This window comes from Rhinoderma darwinii, chromosome 11, assembly GCF_050947455.1.
Source record: "Rhinoderma darwinii isolate aRhiDar2 chromosome 11, aRhiDar2.hap1, whole genome shotgun sequence".
NCBI classification, from domain to species: domain Eukaryota; kingdom Metazoa; phylum Chordata; class Amphibia; order Anura; family Rhinodermatidae; genus Rhinoderma; species Rhinoderma darwinii.
Genome location: NC_134697.1, coordinates 59449430 through 59471950, shown reverse-complemented (window position 1 = coordinate 59471950; position 22521 = coordinate 59449430). Strand labels below are relative to the sequence as shown.

The window sequence follows — 22521 nt, the reverse complement described above, 5'->3', positions numbered from 1 at the left end:
TGAGCTCATGGGAACAGGAGCTGTGATTTACAGCCTATCTGCTGCAGGAATCAGAGATCACTTTGCCCCCACCCATTAAAACCCCTTCCTTTGAACAACAATCACCACCCTGGAATTCCACTTGCCGGGGCGGGCGACTGTACACGGGTAGACCAGTGCTGATCCTGTTCGAGCAAATCTAGGAATGCCTGACCAACATAAAAAAAGACCATACATGCCATTTGTTTTAAAATTAAATAACATTTAATAAAAGTCAGCAAAAATAATAAATATATATAGATTTGTTATACCCATAGGTCCTGTTCACACAGTTTTTTGCAGGCAGAAAAATCTGCCTCAAAATTCCATCTGCAAAAAGCGCTGCGAAAAGACGGTCTGTCTGCCTCCCATTGATGTCAAGATGCCCGAATATAGGGCATGTCGCTTCTTTTTCACGCAAGCAGTTTTTACCGCTCGCTGCAAAAAAAATGCCTCCACCACCCATTGAAATCAATGGGAGGCGATTTTGGTAGTTTTTTTACGCGGTTTCAAATAACTCTGTGTGAACTCCCCCTTAAACGTAAAAACGTATACTGTGTAATAGGGCCTTTATACTGCCCTATACACCGCTCCAGCCTACCGAACACTATATAGTAATATGATTTTCTTGCTAAAGTAGAAGAATGTAGAGATAATGAAATAATGCACAACTTTTGAGTCTTAACATGCCTTTTTCTTGTTTGATGTGAGAGTATGTGTTTCGTTTCTGTGCAGGTTGGAAAGGAAGATGTTGATACTTCTAAAATGACAGTAGCCATGAACAAGCCAGCAACGAACACTCCAATAAACCAGTACAGTTTAACAATTGGTCTGGACTTTGGCCCACATGACACTAAATCCCTCATGAAAAGTGTGGAATCCTTGTCTTTCATTGTCCGTGATGCTGCACACGTCACACCGGAAAACTTTGAGTTGTGTGTGAAGACAATTCGGGTCTTCGTAGAGGCGAGCCTTAATGGAGGTGTGTGTAAGTGTTACTTAGGCTTCTTTCTTCTAACTGACCAAATAGCTGTGATTTGTTGGGGATTGTGCTCTGTCCCACATACACAATTCTTCAATCTAGCATCCAAATATAGATTCTATTTGGTCAAGGTTCTCTACATTTTTCGTAAGCGTAGATCTCCTTTAAATACAACAAAATCCATCCAAACTACTGGTTGCTGGAACCATATAGTTAATTATGTGGTTAGTTTTATTAAATACCTAACTTTTCTATGTGTTCTTCATTAGGATGCATATATCTGCAACAGCAAAGGGGACATGCAGCTCGGGCAGAGGCTCCACTGAGACTTTTTCTTGTGGGACTTTCCAATTTTATCATCTTCCGTCTACAGAAGAGCACCAAGTTGCACGCAGCTCAACGAATTCCTCCGGACCACAGCGGTAGCCCAATCGTTAAAATTGGAAAGTCTTGCCACAAACCGTAGCCGTGGAGCACCAGCCTTCCTTACTGGGATAACTAGAGCTGCATTAGTATAGTGTGGGCATCTGAGGGCCTAAAAACGCAGCTGCATTTATACTACATACATCATCGTATTGTTTTACATATGAATGCATTTGAGCTTACAAGACCTCACACTAGATGCAGAGGGCATAGTAAAAATGGAAGTTCGCAGATGGTTAAGAAAGGAACTGGAAAGAGGAGAGAGTTCATAGGCAGAAAGAAAAAAGGAGGATAATAAAATAGACACTACAATCAATTACAAATGGTTATTTTGTAACCTGTGTTTGAGAATGTGCATTTTGCATGTTTGATTCTTAGTATGAAGGTAAAATATTTCAATTATTATAGACAGCACTGCGTTAAAAGGTATCTATATCTGCATATATATTTCTCGTTCGTACCATTGGGGACAGAGGAACCATTGGTATAGACTCTGTCACTAGGATGCTAAAACTAAAACTAAAATGTAGGCTCCTCCTCTGCAGACTGTACCCGTTCTACAGGAACTGAACTAATACGTTTTAGCTTGGGGTCAGTAGAGGCAGACACAGATCTGGGTTCTCCAGGTCTGTTGCTACCCATTATGTTGGGTCTAATTTTTTTGTTTCAACTCTGGGGAAACAGGGAGGGTTGGGCCTCCCTGTCTCCTCTCCCAATGCGAGTACAGGGAACAGTGCTGAAGAAAGTACACGGTCTCACCGTGCTCGCTGACGGCCAGATTGGACCGGAATAGGACAGTTCTGGCTGTCCTGCTTCCCCTAGCAGTGGTATCACTCTGCAGCAAGCACCCCTGCCTCCCTACCAGAGTGTGGAGCATCGCAGCGAGGCAACAGAGACCAGCTCTGCGCAGACAGAAGCATCAGAGTGGTTAGGTATGGATCCCCCTCCCTACTGCCTTTTCATAGCAATCCCGAGAGGAGCAGCCCCCCTCCATCTGCTTGTAGGGTATTTACTGTATGTTGTATTCTACCACTGTTAGGTTTTTGCACTGCTCACAAGCCCTGCTTTATGGGTGCTCTCAAATCCAAGCTGTTGTGGAGTTTCTTGCCTTAGAGATGGATGCTCTCCTCTTTTGCAAAGCCTCCCCCTCTGCTTGCTCTGCCCCTGTGCTTCTGATGGCGTTCTCGTTTGGGCAGACTCCACTAATTTAGGCCCAGGCTTCCGCGGTCTATCTCTGGAGGCTACAGAAAAGCTCTGCCCCTCGTCTTGTTAAAGTGTAGCTAAACATTTGACAAACTTCTGACATGTCATAGAGACATGTCAGAAGTTTGGATTGGTGGGGATCCGAGCACTGAGACCCCCACCAATCTCTAGAATGAAGCAGCTGAACTGCTCGTGTGAGCACTCAGCTGCTTCGTGTCTGTTCGGCTTTTTCCGGAAAGCCGATGTATCAGAGTACGGGATCTGAGGTTTATGTTGCACTTTTTTTGGCGTTCTTGTACTTCTGTTTTTCTGGTTTATCTGACATATGTTCTTTTTGGATCTCCTACCTCTGGGAATGAACAGATTACCTCAGCGCCTGTAGACTGGGTATAGCCTGCATAAGAGGAGCCAACTTTTTTGTTTCTTAAGCTTCATTCACACGAGCGTGTCCAATTTACGTACGCAAAAAATGGACTGTATTTCCTGCATTTCATGTCCGTGTGCCATCAGTGTGCTTTCCGTTCCTCATCAGTGTGCTTTACGTGTGGCATCCGGTTTTCACGTCCGTGATTCTCCTCTGCGAGCACTTACTTTTTTTTTTCTTTTTAATTTCTCTGCGTTTCTTTAGCAACTGATGCGTGAAACACGGACAGTGCACGGTCGTCGTCTGTGTGCTTTCCGTTTTTTTCACGTACCTGTAGACTTCAATGGGCGGCAAGGTCTACAAATACGGACCAAAATAAGACATCCAGTGAGTTTCACGCAACGGACACTCGCTGCGTGAGAAGTCGCACATGTCTGAATAGCCCTATTGACTTGCATGGGTCCGTGTGCTGTCCGTTATTTCAACGGACAGCACACGAATGCAGAACACGCTGGTCTGAATGAGCCCTTAGTGTTAGCCTCGTGGTGGCAGAGTTTATATCCCTTGGCTTCTGTGTCCCCCAATAAACTCTACAAGAAATAGATTTTATAGTGAGTATTTATTCGCTTCAGTTTGGTCACATCCATTTGTTAAGTCATTTAGTTCTCTGGCGTGAAAAATTTTCTTGCTGCTTTTAAAGGGTATAAATCACAGGAGAAGAGAGCAAAGAGTCACAAGTATGATAGCAAAGCTAATCGCTTCAAGAAGAAAAGTAAAGAAAAGGAAAATCCTGTGCGTCGCTCCAGGATCTCGAATCAACGGCAGTACCGTTCACATAGCGATGATGAGGAGGATGAGAGCGTGCCCGCCAGCTACCACACTGTGTCATTACAGGTTAGTCATGATGTAAGTATGGCAGGCCTTTCCTCCTCCTTCATATTTTCCCGTTTTGCCCTGAATTATTGGGAAGAAAACTTGATTTCTTCAAGAAATTATTTTCCATATTCTGGTGTGAAATCATTTGTTTTTCCATCACTTATATGATTGACTAAACACTTGCATTCAAGAACCCCATATGATGAATTTCATGATTTCCATTAACGATAAATTATGAAAACTGCAGAATAATAGACTTTCAGGCCAAATCCATATTCTGTGTCCTGTGGTCTGAAATGATGTTTTGCGTAAAAAAATCTGCCATCTTTTGACCGGTGCAAATTGGCATCTTTTCTTAAGCTTCTTTCATAGCACATCTGTGGTGCACAGTATCTATTTGGCAATCGAGTATATTTCCACTTTGACCAGTATACATCAGGGACCTGCAGCTTCCACTGTATTGAAAGCGCAGTTTTCCACTACACTTTTCAAAACCACTGTATACAAAAAATATGTTAATGAGAGTCAATGGCCGATGTATGCACTTGTATTGGCATACAGTTGCATACTTCTGGGGCATAGCTTCGGTGGGGGTCCTGGTGAAGGATACCTGTTTTCTTAGCATCCTACCATTATATCTGCCATTCAGTGGTGGTCAACTATTTCTATATTTTGGGACTAGTTCTGTACCTCTTCAATGTACGCGTGCTTTTCTCCTCTGGTGTGTGTTCTGTGATCCTTTTCTTCCTTTACATGGAGGAGGACATGGCCTGCATTAGAGAGGCAGATGTGAATGTCCATATTTACTTATCCGCCACTACAGTAAAGTTATGTAGAAAGTAGGAATAGTTGTGGAAGAAATGACTGTATTTTCCTTATTTGTTAACTGTAAAACACGTTCAAATGTTTTTGGATCGAATAGCCTGAATGAGACTGTGGAATGTGCATATTTTTTTGTAGGCCAAATTAAATTTGTTTAGTAAGATTTTCATCAAGCACGCCACAAGTGTGTACAGTGCACACGAGTATTTGAGTTCTTAAAGAGGATTCTCCATAATCCATATTTCCACCGACCACGAGACCAGGCTTACCTTGCCGTTCCTGGGAGCCGCATGTGGAGGGAGTGGTACCGCACATGCTCTGCCACCGCTCCATTAACTTCTATTGGGTTGGTGAAGATAGCCCTTGGCAGCTTCAAAGAAATGAATAGAGCGGTGGCCAAGCATGTGCAGTAAAACTCCATTCATATGGGGCTCCCAGGAGAGGCAAAGTAGGCTCGTGATCACTGGGGGTCCCAGCAGTCGGATCCCCACCAATCAGGTATTTATCATTTATCACATAAATATTGATTATGGGAATTCCCCTTTAAATTTTAGGAAATACTGTTTTATTTATTGTATAGATGATGCAAACTTTACCTTGACACGGATAACTTGCTGCAGCATGATAACTTATTATTTAACACAAAAAAAAGCCATTGAAAAAGTCTAATTAAAGTTTCTTGCCACAGTGTTGCGTTAAGTGTCAAGTTAAAGATTTTTACATCTTTTTGTGTCGCATTAACTTACTAAATGTTTGTAGACAGGAACAGGGTATGGTTGTGCGTTGTGCTACACAATATTTAAGTATTTTTATGACCTCCATCTAACGACTTCTTTCAGAGATGGCATCACCTCATTGTGTTTATTTTAGCTTCTTGATCTAATGCACACACTTCACACAAGGGCTGCCACAATTTACAGTTCTTGGGCAGAGGAACAGCGCCATCTAGAGACTGCAGGAGAGAAGATCACAGCCGATTCAAGGACACTGTGGTCTAATTGCTGGTGTCCATTGCTGCAAGGTGAGCAACCTCCCTCCAGATCACCTATAGCTCCTTAAAGTCAAGTTTTGGCAAATCTTGTACAGATTATTTGGCATGTTACAGTATCTGTAGCCACTCTGAGTGCTTTCAATTAATACCGGACACAAACCTGAATTGTCATAAGAGTTCTATTATTAGAGAGTTGCTGATTGGGGATGGTTTACCTATGTTCTAACTGGGCTCTGTGACATTGTTTTATGAGTGGTTTATGTACATTATTTTTAAATTAAAATGATTGTGTGTTTTGTGAATTATTTCTTATTTTAATGTAACCACTATATACATGTTTAAGGCATTGTTCACATCTGCGTCAGAGGCTCGGTTAGTAGCCGCTGTTGTAGGGTCTCTCGTTTTTGCCGTGCAGCATGTTGCACTATTTTGTCCAGCAAAATGACGGAAACAAGACGCAGCCTGTTAAAGTCAATGGTCTCTGTCATGCGAAGGATACAGTAGCTCTGGTTTTTCCTTTTTCCGCTCCTGTGATGGAGCAAAGCAACGGAAAGCCTTGACGCAGATGTGAACAGAGCCTAAGCTGTAGGCTTGCTACTGAGTTATAAAAAAACTGGAGCATACTAGTACTTATAATGATTTGGAATTCTGCAAACAGTAGTTCATTCACTATGTGAAACATTTTCTTTTACATATTTAGAAAGTTATAGATTGTCTGGTGACTTCTGGCTTCTTTTTCTTATAAATCCCACCAATCCAGTGAACATGCCCATGTGCCCCTTGCCCCTCTGCTAACATTGGTTTCTTGTATTTGTTAAGAATAGGTCAGTCTGCGGTGCTATTTTTGCTCACGAAAATACCCAAAACCCCAAAGGAAACATGACTGGCTCCTTAAGGCTATGTTCACATGGGGTATTTTGCCGAGTTTTTTGACGCGGAAACCGCGTCGCAAAACTCGGCAGAAACGGCCCGAGAACGCCTCCCATTGATTTCAATGGGAGGCGTCGGCGTCTTTTTCCCGCGAGCAGTAAAACTGCCTCGCGGGAAAAAGAAGCGACATGCCCTATCTTCGGGCGCTTCCGCCTCCGACCTCCCATTGACTTCAATGGGAGGCAGGAGAAAGCGTATATCTCGCTGTTTTATGCCCGCGGCGCTCAATGGCCGCGGGCGAAAAACGGCGCGATAATTGCTGCGAAAATCGGCGTGCAGGGAGAGGAATATCTGCCTCAAAGTTCCAAACGGAATTTTGAGGCAGATATTCCTCCCCCAAAATACTCCGTGTGAACATAGCCTAAAGGAAGAAAAAATACAGTTTTGCGGTTAAGCAAAAAGAAGTGCCTTTATTACCAGCCAAGCTATAATGATATGTATAGGTTAAAACATAACTTTTATTAATTAGGGTTAAATATAGTTAGGACACACAAGAATGGATTTAAAATTTAACCAAAGTTCACTGACAGTTGTGAATTTTGCATCAGTCAGATGCAATCAGTATATGATATAATCTGTCTATGTATGTGTCACCTACGGCGTCTGCAGAACGCCGGGTGACACAGATGAGTAGCGTCTGTATCTATGTCAGTGAAAACTCTGAAGTTTTAAAATTAATGACGAAGCCCCCCCGACATGTTTCGCTGCATCCGCAGCGTCTTCAGGGGTAAATGGGGCAACTGAACGGCGCGTGGAGGGTCCGTCCCTCTTAAGACCTCAGGCCGCCATAACAGTGGGCGTAATAGATAAGGGACCAATCAGAAGGGTTGATACTATCCAGTCATGATACGCATGACGACCGGCTTGGTCAGCCATACAGAGACTAGAAGAGAAAGTGCCAATCACGCAGGAGCGGGGGCGCCTGCGCGGTCGGCATTGAACTGCGGTACGGTGAAATTAAACTAAGTGTGAGGGGGCAAAGGCTGCGCATGTCACCACACTTAGAGAATCAGAGGTGAAAAAAGAGAGAGAGTGAGTAAATATTATCGGCAACAAGCTTAAGAAAAACTGTATAGTGATGTGTGTTGACAGTATCTCTGCACAATATATGGAAGAGACCATATAATAGTTTAGGATGATGCTAAATATAATAATAATGTTGAGATAATAAAAGAAACGCTCAATTATAATAAGGGTGTATATTAGGTCACTTCCAATAGATATAGGAATGTGAAAAGATAAATTATATAGAGTGAAAGAGGAGGGAAAAGGGGGGGGGGGAGGGGGTGAGGGGGGAATGTAATGTAGTGTGATGCTGAGAAAAATGATAATGAATGTAAAAATAAAATGTGATGCTAATGAGTGAAATTGACTAATGTGAAAAAAAAGTTATATTATAAGGATTGTATTAATTAATAAAGGAGAGGTATAGGGATAGATATCCTACATTGTGAATATAAGGTCCTCAAAAAGAAAAAATCTAATAAAGATATTAATGGCATGGACAGGAGAACATTATAGATATAAGAGTAATAGTAACAAAGATTGAGAAGACGGACATTGTAAATAATCCATAAGGCTAGAGTAGCATATAGGATACGCCGTATTAATAAAAATTCTGGAGTAGTGTCCATATTTGAGTATTAATTCATAAATATCAATAATCATTAGCTGTAGAGTCACAGATTTACGGAAATGTATATAGATGGCGATCAGAGGGGAATTTTCCCAAAACAAAGGGGGAAAATAAAGAGAAGAAGAAAGGTAAGGGTTAGATTGAGGATATAGAGCCTATCAGAGAAAAGCTGTATAGTTAAAGCCTTCATTTAGACCAAGGGGGCTCAATGAGCTCAACCTGTGAATCCATCGGGCTTCTTCTTGAAGTAATTTCTTATCCAAGTTACCAGCTCTAGGTCCCAATTGTAATTGGGTAATTCCCCAAATTTGAAGGTTCTTAGTATTTCCATTATGTATGGATCTGATGTGTCTGGAGAGTGGAGTGTCCTCACCAATGACAACTGTGCTGAGATGTTTTGAGATCCGTCTACGTAGTTGCTGTATGGTTTTACCTATGTACAATTTGGGACAAGGGCATTGTATCGCATAAACAACACCACTGCTTTGGCAGTTGATGAATTGTTTGATGGTATAAGATTTACCATCAACAGGATTAATGAAGGACTTAGTGGTTGGCATCATGTATGCGATACAATGCCCTTGTCCCAAATTGTACATGGGTAAAACCATACAGCAACTACGTAGACGGATCTCAAAACATCTCAGCACAGTTGTCATTGGTGAGGACACTCCACTCTCCAGACACATCAGATCCATACATAATGGAAATACTAAGAACCTTCAAATTTGGGGAATTACCCAATTACAATTGGGACCTAGAGCTGGTAACTTGGATAAGAAATTACTTCAAGAAGAAGCCCGATGGATTCACAGGTTGAGCTCATTGAGCCCCCTTGGTCTAAATGAAGGCTTTAACTATACAGCTTTTCTCTGATAGGCTCTATATCCTCAATCTAACCCTTACCTTTCTTCTTCTCTTTATTTTCCCCCTTTGTTTTGGGAAAATTCCCCTCTGATCGCCATCTATATACATTTCCGTAAATCTGTGACTCTACAGCTAATGATTATTGATATTTATGAATTAATACTCAGACAATATGGACACTACTCCAGAATTTTTATTAATACGGCGTATCCTATATGCTACTCTAGCCTTATGGATTATTTACAATGTCCGTCTTCTCAATCTTTGTTACTATTACTCTTATATCTATAATGTTCTCCTGTCCATGCCATTAATATCTTTATTAGATTTTTTCTTTTTGAGGACCTTATATTCACAATGTAGGATATCTATCCCTATACCTCTCCTTTATTAATTAATACAATCCTTATAATATAACTTTTTTTTCACATTAGTCAATTTCACTCATTAGCATCACATTTTATTTTTACATTCATTATCATTTTTCTCAGCATCACACTACATTACATTCCCCCCTCACCCCCTCCCCCCCCCCTTTTCCCTCCTCTTTCACTCTATATAATTTATCTTTTCACATTCCTATATCTATTGGAAGTGACCTAATATACACCCTTATTATAATTGAGCGTTTCTTTTATTATCTCAACATTATTATTATATTTAGCATCATCCTAAACTATTATATGGTCTCTTCCATATATTGTGCAGAGATACTGTCAACACACATCACTATACAGTTTTTCTTAAGCTTGTTGCCGATAATATTTACTCACTCTCTCTCTTTTTTCACCTCTGATTCTCTAAGTGTGGTGACATGCGCAGCCTTTGCCCCCTCACACTTAGTTTAATTTCACCGTACCGCAGTTCAATGCCGACCGCGCAGGCGCCCCCGCTCCTGCGTGATTGGCACTTTCTCTTCTAGTCTCTGTATGGCTGACCAAGCCGGTCGTCATGCGTATCATGACTGGATAGTATCAACCCTTCTGATTGGTCCCTTATCTACTACGCCCACTGTTATGGCGGCCCGAGGTCTTAAGAGGGACGGACCCTCCACGCGCCGTTCAGTTGCCCCATTTACCCCTGAAGACGCTGCGGATGCAGCGAAACATGTCGGGGGGGCTTCGTCATTAATTTTAAAACTTCAGAGTTTTCACTGACATAGATACAGACGCTACTCATCTGTGTCACCCGGCGTTCTGCAGACGCCGTAGGTGACACATACATAGACAGATTATATCATATACTGATTGCATCTGACTGATGCAAAATTCACAACTGTCAGTGAACTTTGGTTAAATTTTAAATCCATTCTTGTGTGTCCTAACTATATTTAACCCTAATTAATAAAAGTTATGTTTTAACCTATACATATCATTATAGCTTGGCTGGTAATAAAGGCACTTCTTTTTGCTTAACCGCAAAACTGTATTTTTTCTTGCTATTTCAATGCCCGCCAGCCTGCTGGGTCTTCTCCTACCTATTACCTGTTAAAACATAGCCTAAAGGGACTCTTTCACTAGTTTAGTAATACCCAATCTCCCAGCTAATCTAATAGGCGCTGTCACACTGATAATGCCAGTGACAATTGTGTCCCAAGACGTTTATTATTTTAGAAGTTATGAGCTTTTTTCTAAATATGCTAATGAGTCTTTATTAAACAAGTGGGCATCAACACCAGCGATTGTCCTGAGGTGGAGCCTCCTCACAGCCTCTGACGCTGTCCTATCAGCATGAAGCTGCTTCACACAGTGTGAGAGACTGAGGCTGGAGGGAAGGGGGATCACTTCAAACAGCCATATCTTGGGCTGTACTTTACCTAAAACAGCGGTTCTGGTGGCATATGAAAGATGAGAGTCTAACTGGATGGCAGTTCTAGCTGTGACACAACCGGAGATATCACCAGTTGAATACACAGTCGGGAATTGAAGCTGTATACTATATGATCACACTGTGTTGCTGGGCAGTGAAGGGGGAGAAGCTGTAAGCCGATTGGACAGCGTCATACAGAAAACATTACATCCCCCCAGAGTGAAAGAAGAGTCACCTCCTATTTGGCTATTAGAGCACATTAGCATATTTAGAAAAATGCTCATAACTTTCAAAATAATAAACGTTATTTAAAACAAATCCCACTGCACTGATCAGCCTATTAGAACCAGTGACAGATCCTCTTTAATGTCAATGGAGTCCCTCAGGATTCGCTAGTATCTGTTTTGAAAAGGATACAGCATAGCTGTCCGTTAGAGCCATGATGCTAGTGTGAACAGAGATTGAGGTTCTCCACGTTTACAATAATGTGGTTAATGTGTCAGTAACGTAGAAACAGCGTGGTTTCTTTCCCCTCAATTTATTAACAAATGTACATTGAGCTCAAGACCTGAGTGATCTGCAGCCTGAAAACCCATTTAAGCGACTGGTCACTAGGAATAAAATGTGCCTAGAATCCGGACTGTCAGGCATGTACTAGCCATTCAGCTTGAAGTTGGACTGGCAATGTGTGGTATTAATAATAATTATATGTGGTACTACAGTCGGGCATAATTGTGTTGGGGGTTTTTTTGTGACATATGTTTCTCATTTGTATTTTAGGTGTGTTTTCTTCTCTGGTCCTAAAGTCTGTTGTTTTTATAATTCTTCATAGGAATTGCATGGCTCTGTTGTGATGCCAGACGACAGGTCCGAATGCAAGCTCTCACTTACCTGCAGAGAGCACTTTTAGTCCATGATCTACAGACCTTAGATGCACTGGAATGGGAAGCTTGCTTTAACAAGGTGAGAAGAAAACTGTACTATGACCTCTAATGTGCGATTCATCGGTAATGAAAATGGTCACCACTGTTACTCCTGTGGCTTCACTCAGAATGCGGAATAATGGAGACTAAAAGACATTTAATAGCAGGTATTGGGCAGTTGACTCGATATTGGGTGCTGTAGGTGAGTAATCTGTGACGTGGTTGTAGCCTGTTACCAAGGAGGACCTGTATACACGAAACGGTAAGAGAATAATTAAAGCAGACCTCCATTTCTAAAAGCCTGGTGCAGGAGGTTGCAATATAATAGTTTTTCTAAATCATTGTATTAAAGTTTATTGCTGTTAAACTGCTACAGGGATCCTACAGCTTCCAATGGTCTCGTGTGACAGTAATATTACATAATACAATGTTTTAGAAAAGTGATTTTATTGCACACTCCTGCATTATAATTGTTTTTCTTTTATAACTGGAGGTTCACGTTAAGAGGTTTGCAAAGTTGCATCGTTTTTCATTTTAAAGCCATAAAAAAAAATTGGTTGCAACGGTTGACATAGCCTTTAACTTGCCTTTATACTGCCGCCCAGCCTTTACATTTCTTTATACCACCCTGTTGTGTAATATTCTTTTGTTTGTTACTTGTGTTAAATAGTAGAATTTTATATGCATTTTTTTAACTTCCAATCCATTGACTCTAGGTCTGATAAAAAGACAGGGACTCACACTGTCCTCTGTTGTACCCCTCTATCAACTGACATAGTATTGGGGTCTGTAAGTTTCCACTCTTTGGAACAATATATGACCCACATTTTGTTGTTGTCACTTCTTGAAAATGCAGAATGCTTTTGAAAACAAATACACACAAACATGTAATGGTAGTGTCTTTAACACCGTTAATAAAGGTTTGTTTCTTCTCATCCATTTCTTCTCCGATCTAAAATAGGTGCTGTTTCCACTGTTAACCAAGCTTTTAGAGAATATTAGCCCTGCTGATGTGGGAGGCATGGAGGAGACCAGAATGAGAGCCTCTACCTTACTCTCTAAAGTATGTTGAGCTGTAAAAGATTAAGCGTGCTGATAGGGAATGCATTGATATATTTCATGTAACCGTCTGCATATATTGCAATACCGAACTTAAGTGTACAATAAAATAAAACGGGGATACCCAGTGTGAGCAATTGGAGTGGTCATACTTTGTAATGTAAACTCCGTAAGACCACTTCTTTTTGGAATGGCTTGTAAGGAGAAGGAATGTGCAAGCATAACATTTATAGCCACGTGTGCTGGTGGCTCTATTAGACATGCATTATATGGCCAAAAATATGTGCACACCTGACCAACACACCTGTATGAGCTTGTTGGACATCTTATTCCAAAACCAGGGCAGTTAATATTGTATTCGGCACTTTTTTGCAACTATGACCGCTTCGACTCTTCTGGTATGGGTTACCACAAGATTTTGGAGTGTCTGTGTGAATTTGTGCCCATTCAGCCAAAAGCGCATTTCTGAGGTCAGGCACTGATGCTGGATGTGAAGATCTGGCTCACAATCAGCATTTCTATTCATCCCAAAGGCAATTGATGTGGTTGAGGTCAGGGCTGGGTGCAGGCTACTCTAGTTCCTTCACACCATGTCTTTATCAACCTTGCTATGTGCAATGGGGCACAGTGCTTCTGGAACAGGAAATAGCCTTCCCCAAATTGTTACCCCGAAGTTGAAAACCTACAGTTTAGGTACCGGCAAGCAATGTTTTCCTAGCATCCACCAGATCGAGTTTTGTCCATAAAAAAAAAAGTGATTCATCACTCCAGAGAACACTGGCAATGTACATCTTAGGCTTGTGTGCAGCTGCTCGACCATGAGAAGTCGTTCCATGAGAAGTCGTTCCATGAGAAGTCGTTCCATGAGAAGTCGTTCCATGAGAAGTCGTTCCATGAGAAGTCGTTCCATGAAGCTCCCATCGCACAGTCCTTGTGCTGCTGTCACGAGGTAGATTAGAACGGTGTATTGAATGGTACAACAGAGGAAAGGCGATTTTCAATAGAAGCCGGTCACTAGGTTTAGAGCCACAAAACCACCAGCTTGTCAATATACAGCTGGTGTTTAGTGTTCCAAACCTGCCCACATCAAAACAGTCCGTTTAGGCAACAGTAAAGTCATTTACAATTTACTGGGATTAGTTCAGGACCAGCATTGGAGGCATGCGAGGAGTGCTCGGCTTCATTTACACATGCGCCCGTTGCCGCAGGACTCCTCTCGGTAACTTGTAAGTTATTTTGCTAACTATTGCCTAAACGACCGGATATGATGTGGGCAGGTTTTGAACACTAAACCCCAGCTGGTCGTCTAGTGGCTCCAAAGTTAAAGGTTCCCGTTAAGCGCCACGTGCTTCAGCATGCAGCACCTCTGCTCTGAGAGTTGTATGTTCTACCGCTTGGTGGCTGAGCTGCTGTTACTGCTGAATGCATTCACGTTACATTAATAGCACCTTTAGTTGACAAGAGCAGATCAGTCGTTTCACAAACTGCCCTCTTTGCCACAAATCATATTATGACAGTGCCACGTTTAAAGTCCACAGAGCACTTCACTCTGACCCATACTATTCGTAGCTGTGTGCTTGATTTTATGCACCCGTTTGCAACGGTGTGCCTAACCCAACTGAACTCAATATTTAGGGTGGGTGTCCACATACTTTTGCCCATATAGTGTAGATATAGACGCTGTGCCTGCCCCATCCTCACCCCTATTCTTCACACTATGTAACACTGTTTAATTTAATGTAGAACCTCTATAATCCAACAGACCTACCAAATATATGTATATTACTGCAGTATAATTATAATCTTTCTGTAATTTTTATTCTTAATTCAATCTTAAAAGGATTCTAGTACCACCAAGCTACTTGTTGCTTCTCTTTGATGTATTTGTGGTTACATTTGCAGGTAATTGCCAATCAATTTAGATCAGTGTAATAAATACATTCTGCATCTGAGGGTTATATTTATTCTATAACCATATTCGATCGTGTTATATTCTAGATCTTGCGTTGTGTTCATCCTGATTTTCATCTGGGATCTTAAAGTATTAAATCGGTGGGGGTCCCGACTCTCGGCACCCCCACCGATCAGCTGTTTATAGGGGCCACGGCGCTCCTCCGAAGGATAGGCAATAAATGTTTAAATCCTGGGATACCCCTTTAATCCGAATGAATGCTCATTTAATCATTCGTAGTTCCACCCCTTTCCGGCCCTCTTAGAATACATAATTTAGCAATTTCCCCTACTTGCTAACAGATGACTGGCCTGTCATGTGACCCAAGTCTACTTGAACATAACTTCTTTTAGGATAAGTACACACGTAGCGGCCACCATGCAGCCGAGCCGACGGCCAAACACTGAGCTGACGTTGAGGTTTTACCACAAATCTGCTTGCTGCTTAAATGCTTGTTAGTGTCTGCACGTACTTGCAGGTAAACAGCAGATTAACCTTTAAAAAATGTGCAGACATTAACAATCATTTATACACCATATTGATTTGCATTAGAAGCACATGCCGGCATGGATACGTGTGTGTCCTTATCCTTTAGTCCTCCCTGACGTCTACAAACTCCACCCCAACCAAAGTTCTTTAGGACTCGTTCACACTGCATAAAAATACATAAATTTGTATACAGGTGTGCAAAAAGCCCTGATTCAGTCCCAGGTGGCCGGCAGGATTTGTTCTGTCTGTCTTTTGTGTGCATTCCATGTAACCTCATTCAGGAAAAAGAAGCTTTAGTGCAGTTTCAATAGAGCACACCACACTGTATGGATCCGATTTTCTTCTGGGGGAGATCTTTGCTTGCATTAAGGCATCTGATAATCATCAGCGCATGCTGTGATTCCATGTGGACTCCATATAGAAATAGCACTTTATAAATATATGGCAGCGTGCTTAGACCTATAGACTAACATTAGTTGTGCGTTCGGTTGTCATGGATTCCAAATACACTTAGACTGATGTTGTTTGTACCGTTACTTTTCTGCCTTGTAGTCACCATTGTTTTCTTCCCCTTAGGTCTTCCTGCAGCATCTGTCTCCTTTGCTGTCTCTTACCACATTTGCAGCACTGTGGTTAACTATATTGGAATTTATGGACAAGTACATGCATGCCGGCTCAAGTGACCTACTGGTATGTGTAGGAATGCGTTTTTTAGGTTGTACATTTATTTGTTTTTTTTTGCAGTTTGCAAATTGTCTGTAGTGCTGAAGGGGGAGGGTTAAATCTGGAAGGAGGAAGTGACGTTTACATGTTTTTAGAGAAGAAAAGAATCTTAATGTACTTTTCCAATTTTCTTTTTAAATGGATCATTTTGAGCAGCAGATTTTTAAGTGTATGTTCAGATGCGGAGTATTTGTTGCAGATTTTGTAATGCAGATTCCGCACTAAAAATACACCGAAAATGACAGTACAATGCAGAGGAATTGGGTTTTACAAAACCTGATTCACACGCTGTGGCAAAGATCAGCGTAAATTTTCTAACCCACTTCATGTTTAATATTATATCAGAGACTTGCTTAACTTTCCACATGTTTACTCGCTTTAAGAATAGTCTGCGACTAGAATGGGGCGAAGTAAAGTATATAGTAGGGGTAGACCGTGAACTCCCTTTTGGGAGCCACAATGATGGAACAAATCGTGTTGCGCCACATCAAGTTTTTGTCCGTTTACCTACCCTAACCCCACTTTCAGAACCAGCCATACTTAAAACCAAATGACAATCCTGCGTTCTCAGCCTAAGTGCCCTGAGCTAGTGACGCAAAGGACATCCAGAATTGTTTTAAATAGTAGCGCTCACTGCAGACTGTACCATATTAGGGTCACACATTACCTACACAATGGTGCCCCTTTGTAGCTATTCCCCGCCTCTGTGCCCATCAGGGAGTGTGGACCAGGTGGTTGTGCCAGTTTAGTGGTAAAATCAGAATAGAATTGCACATGTCTTTACGTTTTGATTAATTTCCCTGTCATGCAAAAACTTGAGAGGTCATTTTTTTATCAATCAAAACAATTCCCCCAAAAAAACAATGGAATTCCTTTTTAGATGACTGTTTTCCAGCAAACAAACGGAGGAAAGTGACTGTAACGACATAGAAGTGTAAAATAAGACTACCACATAGAAATACCCATAATATAATGCTTGCCACATAGCAGTATCCATAAAATATTTCCTAACATTGCCCACTCAGTAGTTAATACTATTGCAGTGCCCATTAAAACATGCCAGTCAGAGAATTGCCCATACAAATATGCGGGCCGGAGAAGGAACTTGCATGCGATCAGCCAGTTGGCTGCCACTTCAATGCAGTTCGCGCTGAAACAGTCTGGAAAGTATTAGGGTATGTTCACACGGCCTATTTACGGACGTAAATCGGGCGTTTTTGCCCCGAATTACGCCCGAAAATAGCGCCTCAATAGCGCTGACAAACATCTGCCCATTGAAAGCAATGGGCAGACGTTTGTCTGTTCACACGAGGCGTATATTTACGCGCCGCTGTCAAATGACGGCGCGTAAATAGACGCCCGCGTCAAAGAAGTGACCTGTCACTTCTTTGGCCGTAATTGGAGCCGTTATTCATTGACTCCAATGAATAGCAGCGCTAATTACGGCCGTAATGGACGCGGCGTTCAAGCGCCTGCACATGCCGGTACGGCTGAAATTACGGGGATGTTTTCAGGCTGAAACATCCCCGTAATTTCAGCCGTAACGGACGCCCTCGTGTGAACATACCCTTACTGATGTTTTGTGTTCCAGGAATCCAGTGCCCGGAATCCAGCACCGGCTCACGGAGTCCTGGACTCTGGTTTGAGATTGGACACAGAGGAGTCCCACAAAGTGCAGGTGGCTCCTGAGCCATATTCTACCCACCCAGGCTATATAGTGCAGTACACCTCCAGGTTCTTGCTACTTTCACTGAGTTGTTAACTACATTATGAGCGCTTTCCTAGCATATTGCCAGTCGCTGATTTTCCATGAGCGTGTTGTGAGCATAAAGCCATTCAGCTAAAAAGAGAGAGTGGGGGGCTAAAGTTGCTAAAAATACAATGGCCAATATGGCAACGACTTTATCCACAGAATCCTTTGGAAACATTGGTCTGTAACTACACTGCACCGTTTCATTTTCAGATGGAGGCAATACCTGAATCCTTGAAGAATATGCTGCTAGTAATGGACACCGCTGGAATTTTTCACTGCGCAGATTCCCGAACTGGATATTCAGATCTTTGGGAAATCACATGGGAGAGGATAGACTGCTTCCTACCTCGGCTAAGAGAGGAGCTTTTCAAACAGACCGTAATACAGGGTATATATCTTTTCTTTATATGATAGTAGAACTATATGAAGGGTGGTTTTTAGCTGTCTGCTTAATACACATTAGGCCTAAGGAATGTCATCCGGACAAGGATGACCTGCAGTAGGGAAATACTATCTCCCATGCTGCTATATTTATATACATTTAACTAATAATGCCTATCATTATGTGATATAAGCCCTTCTGTACAGCAGTCCGTGACATTAATGGATCTCAGCGTGACATTGATGGATCTCCGCAGGACATCATGTTTGGGTGTCTAGCTGTGCTTAGTGCGAATAGCTGCAGGATTAGGGGAATGTCAGCAGGTTAAAGAAAATCTTCAGCAGGAAAATACTATCCCCTGCTTGGGTGAAGGCTGTGTTCACACGTTGCAGTAGTAGAGGGACTTCTTAACAAAACATGTGAGTTTTTTGGCCGTGCAGCACACTACTGCAATGTGTGAACCCGGCCGAATTGTGCTTGGGAGCTTCATAGCAAGTGCAGTGTGAAGGACTCCCAATTGCAGAATTACAGTGGAACACTCTGGGCTTTACTGGAGTTTCCCTTTAAAGAGGCTCTGTCACCACATTATAAGTGCCCTATCTCCTACATAAGGAGATCGGTTCTATAATGTAGGTGACAGCAGTGCTTTTTATTTTAAAAAAAACGAACTATTTTCACCACTTTATTAGCGATTTTAGATTTATGCTAATGAGTTTCTCAATGGACAACTGGGCGTGTTTTACTATTGACCAAGTGGGCGTTGTACAGGGGAGTGTATGACACTGACCAATCAGTGACCTATCAGCATCATGCACTCCTCTCCATTCATTTCCTCAGCACATAGGGATCCTGCTAGATCCTTATGTGCTTTCTTATACTAACACATTAACGATACTGAAGTGTTTAGACAGTGAATAGACATTCCACAGGATGGCTATTCACAATCTCTGCACTTCGTTAATGTTTCTGTGGTAGTTACAGCAGAGCAAGAGATTATGCTCTAAATGACTGGTTACAACGAGATTACGCTTGCTCTGCTGTAACTACCACAGAAACATTAACAAAGTGCAGGGATTGTGAATAGACATCCCGTGGAATGTCTATTCACTGTCTAAACACTTCAGTATTGTTAATGTGTTAGTATAAGACAGCACATAAGGATCTAGCAGGATCCCTATGCGCAGTGTAAATGAATGGATAGGAGTGCATGATGCTGATCGGTCACTGATTGGTCAGCGTCATACACTCCTCTGTACAACACCCACTTGGTCAACAGTAAAACACGGCCAGTTGTCCATTGAGAAACTCATTAGCATAAATCTAAAATCGCTAAGAAAGTGGTGAAAGTCGTTTTTTTTTTAGTAAAAAGCACTGCTGTCACCTACATTATAGCGCCCATCTCCTTATGTAGGAGACAGGGCACTTATAATGTGGTGACAGAGCCTCTTTAAGTAGACAATCGGTATTTCTTATAATCTGTTATAATTGCAGACTGCAACTAGGATTCATTAGTTCTTATTGGTAATTTAATCCGTGTACCCAAAAGAGACAATTTCACGTAGACGGTTAAGGCTTCGTTCACATCTGCGTCAGTGCTCCGATCATGTCTGAGCTTCCCATCAGGGGAACCCATGAACGGAATACTGACTGAAACAAACGGAAACCTTAGGTTTCCGTTTGCATGACCGTTGATTTCAATGATGATGGATGCGGTGCAAATAGTTACCGTTTGTCTCCGTTGTGCAAGGGATCCGTTGTTTTGACGGAATCAATACTGTAGTTGACTGAGCTATTCATTCCGTCCAAACGACGGATGTAAAGGAAGCCTACATGGGAATCGGCTTCATGTCTTTCATTTTACTACTGCTACTGTTACATTCATGTGCTTTTGTTTTTACTTATTCAGATCCGCCTCATGTAGCTGCAACTGAACCACATTGTCAGAAAACTCTAACGGCACCCACTATAGTTTCTGCTGCCTCCGAGTCCAAATCTGTCACCCAGACAGTGCAGCCACAGAGGCCAACAGAGCAAGCACATTCTGGTATTGTTATAAAGCACATCTGACTATAGCTACCTACTCCATTATGTTTACTAGTTAGTACTTGGACTTGCATGAAATGTCTTAATCCATCCATTGACCCTGCTAAAAGCCATACCCTACATAGTACAGGCATCATACACGATGTTGAACAACGATCACTATTGCCATCTTTATCTATAATTTGTATGAGGCTAGCAATCTATGCATTACTATACAAATGTATGGGCATTGCAATAGCAGGCTGTACAGTTATGTGATAAACCCCTAGGAGGAGGAGATGATCCTTCATATACAGATAATAATTGTAGGAAACAGATGATGAATATAAATTCAGGTGGTGTAAATCAAAAAGATGTTATTAAAGATGACCTATCAGCTTATCCGAATTTCCTGTTATAGTAAATACTAGAATTCACCATTTAATAACTATTCTGTGTCTGTGCCATTCCTCTGCTATTCCTCCTGGAAATGTATCAATAAATTGACAACTAGGTATTACTATTCCCCTTGTCACTGTGGAGTGTTTCCTAACACCTTGACATTGTCCAATCAGTGCTGACATTGAGACTGTGTAGGACACCATATTGACAAGGGGAATGGTAATACCCAATTGTCAATTTATGTATATAGTGCCATGAGGAGAAACCGAGGATTGGCATAACAACAGAGAGTTCTAAGAAAAGTTGCTCCAGCATGGTCATCTCATGGCGAATATGAGTATTTACTAAAACTGACAGTCAGGAGAGGTGTCAGGTTCTTTTTATATGACTTCTACTAGAGTGCAGGACAAACATCAGACCTGAGCCCGAAAACTCAATCATGTTGTGGATTCTGTTCATACTCATTCCTGTCCTACAAATGTAGATTATGTATTTTGAGCAATTTCCTCATTTTGAATATATCGGAATGTCAAATAAAACCGGAGTATGATAAAGTTATCAGGAAAATAAAGTTGTGCTGATCGAATAAACAGGTTAATAGATTCATATAACACAAAAGAAGAGATAAATGACATTAGCGCTCCCACGTAGTCAAGTATAGCGCATGACGAGAAACTCCGGAGTCACTTGCTGTGTTGGGTATAATGCACATAGATGTATATACTGTATATAATACCAGCAGCAGCAGCAGCGTGATGTTCATACCGCCAGACTGACCAGTATGGAAGTCAATGTATTTAATGCTGGAATGTATTGCTGAGCACATTCTGTGCATAGCCTGGTATGTCCATTACAAGCTATAGTGTAAGTTACTATGAAAACCTGTAAGTACTGTAAAGTAAAACTAGTGAGCCGAGCTAGACCATGGGTAATATGTTTAACATGTTCCTGACCTCCAAATCCTGTTTGTTTGTGATACAATACAGATTATGCTAAACTTTTCTAATCCGATGATCTAAAGCTGTTATCATTTTTCTCAATAATTATCATAGTTACAATTTCCCTTCTCACAGATTCGGACTCTACAATCCCAGGACTATCTACAGTACCAGGATCCAGTGCTTCCTGTACTACAATTAGGCTGAGCCCTGTGTCCGATGTACCTCACCAAATATCTCAGTCTCCTCTCATCTTGCACCCCTTGACTTCCCCGTTACAGGTGGGAGTTCCACCAATGTCGCTGCCAATCATCCTTAATCCTGCTTTAATAGAAGCGACCTCTCCTGTGCCCCTCCTGTCCACTCCTCGGCCCGCTGAAGCATCACCAGTCTCAGAAGTCAAGTGATCCCTCCGTGATAAACTCTGCTTGATTTACACATGAACTTGCAGTGGCACTGGCATGGAAAGCCACTGCCACTTTTATTTAAGAGACCTATATTAATTCTTCTACAATAAATAGACATTGATAAAACACAATCACAGTGGATGAAATCTAGAATAAGCAAGCTTCTCCCCATTTCCTCCTGATGGACTGTCTAGCCATGGCGATCATCAGTCCAACAAGTCAGCAATTCTAATGAACCCTCTACACTGTAAAGACATTTTATAACGCAAAGAAAAGAATGGCTTGTTAAGACGTGTAATGTAGTGTTACGTTGTGGGGGGATCCGGTGGGTTCCTGTCCCTTGTTGTTTCAGATGAATGTGTGAGAGCCATTATTTGTGCTTAGACATTCCTTCAATATACATTTGTGTCCTCGTGTTGTCTAGAAGCCCTGGCCCCTTTCTCCATAGTGTTTAGATCAGGACTGGAAAGATCCGAGGGTTCTGGGAGTTGTGCTAGTGGTGCCTAACTTTTTGGGTTATTTTCTAGTGGCCTAGCCATAAGATCTTTTAC

The 22521-nt window shown here is 41.7% G+C and overlaps 1 protein-coding gene across 8 annotated transcripts in view; it reads left to right on the top strand.

Moving 5' to 3' along the window:
* GBF1 (golgi brefeldin A resistant guanine nucleotide exchange factor 1) overlaps positions 1 to 22137 on the top strand; it is a 187512-nt gene extending 165375 nt beyond the window's left edge. For 3 of the 8 annotated variants that reach the window (XM_075841620.1, XM_075841614.1, XM_075841621.1), the window contains 9 exons: positions 754 to 1000; positions 3691 to 3896; positions 5559 to 5709; positions 11754 to 11884; positions 12806 to 12907; positions 15920 to 16033; positions 18030 to 18207; positions 20108 to 20245; positions 21699 to 22137. In XM_075841620.1, coding sequence (XP_075697735.1) covers positions 754 to 1000; positions 3691 to 3896; positions 5559 to 5709; positions 11754 to 11884; positions 12806 to 12907; positions 15920 to 16033; positions 18030 to 18207; positions 20108 to 20245; positions 21699 to 21970 — 1539 coding nt within the window. In that variant the 3' untranslated portion in view covers positions 21971 to 22137. Of the gene's footprint in view, positions 1 to 753; positions 1007 to 3690; positions 3897 to 5558; positions 5710 to 11753; positions 11885 to 12805; positions 12908 to 15919; positions 16034 to 18029; positions 18208 to 20107; positions 20246 to 21698 lie in introns of all 8 variants that reach the window. The other 5 variants (XM_075841619.1, XM_075841616.1, XM_075841617.1 and 2 more) reach the window with 3 other exon arrangements.
* Positions 22138 to 22521: the final 384 nt, after the last annotated feature.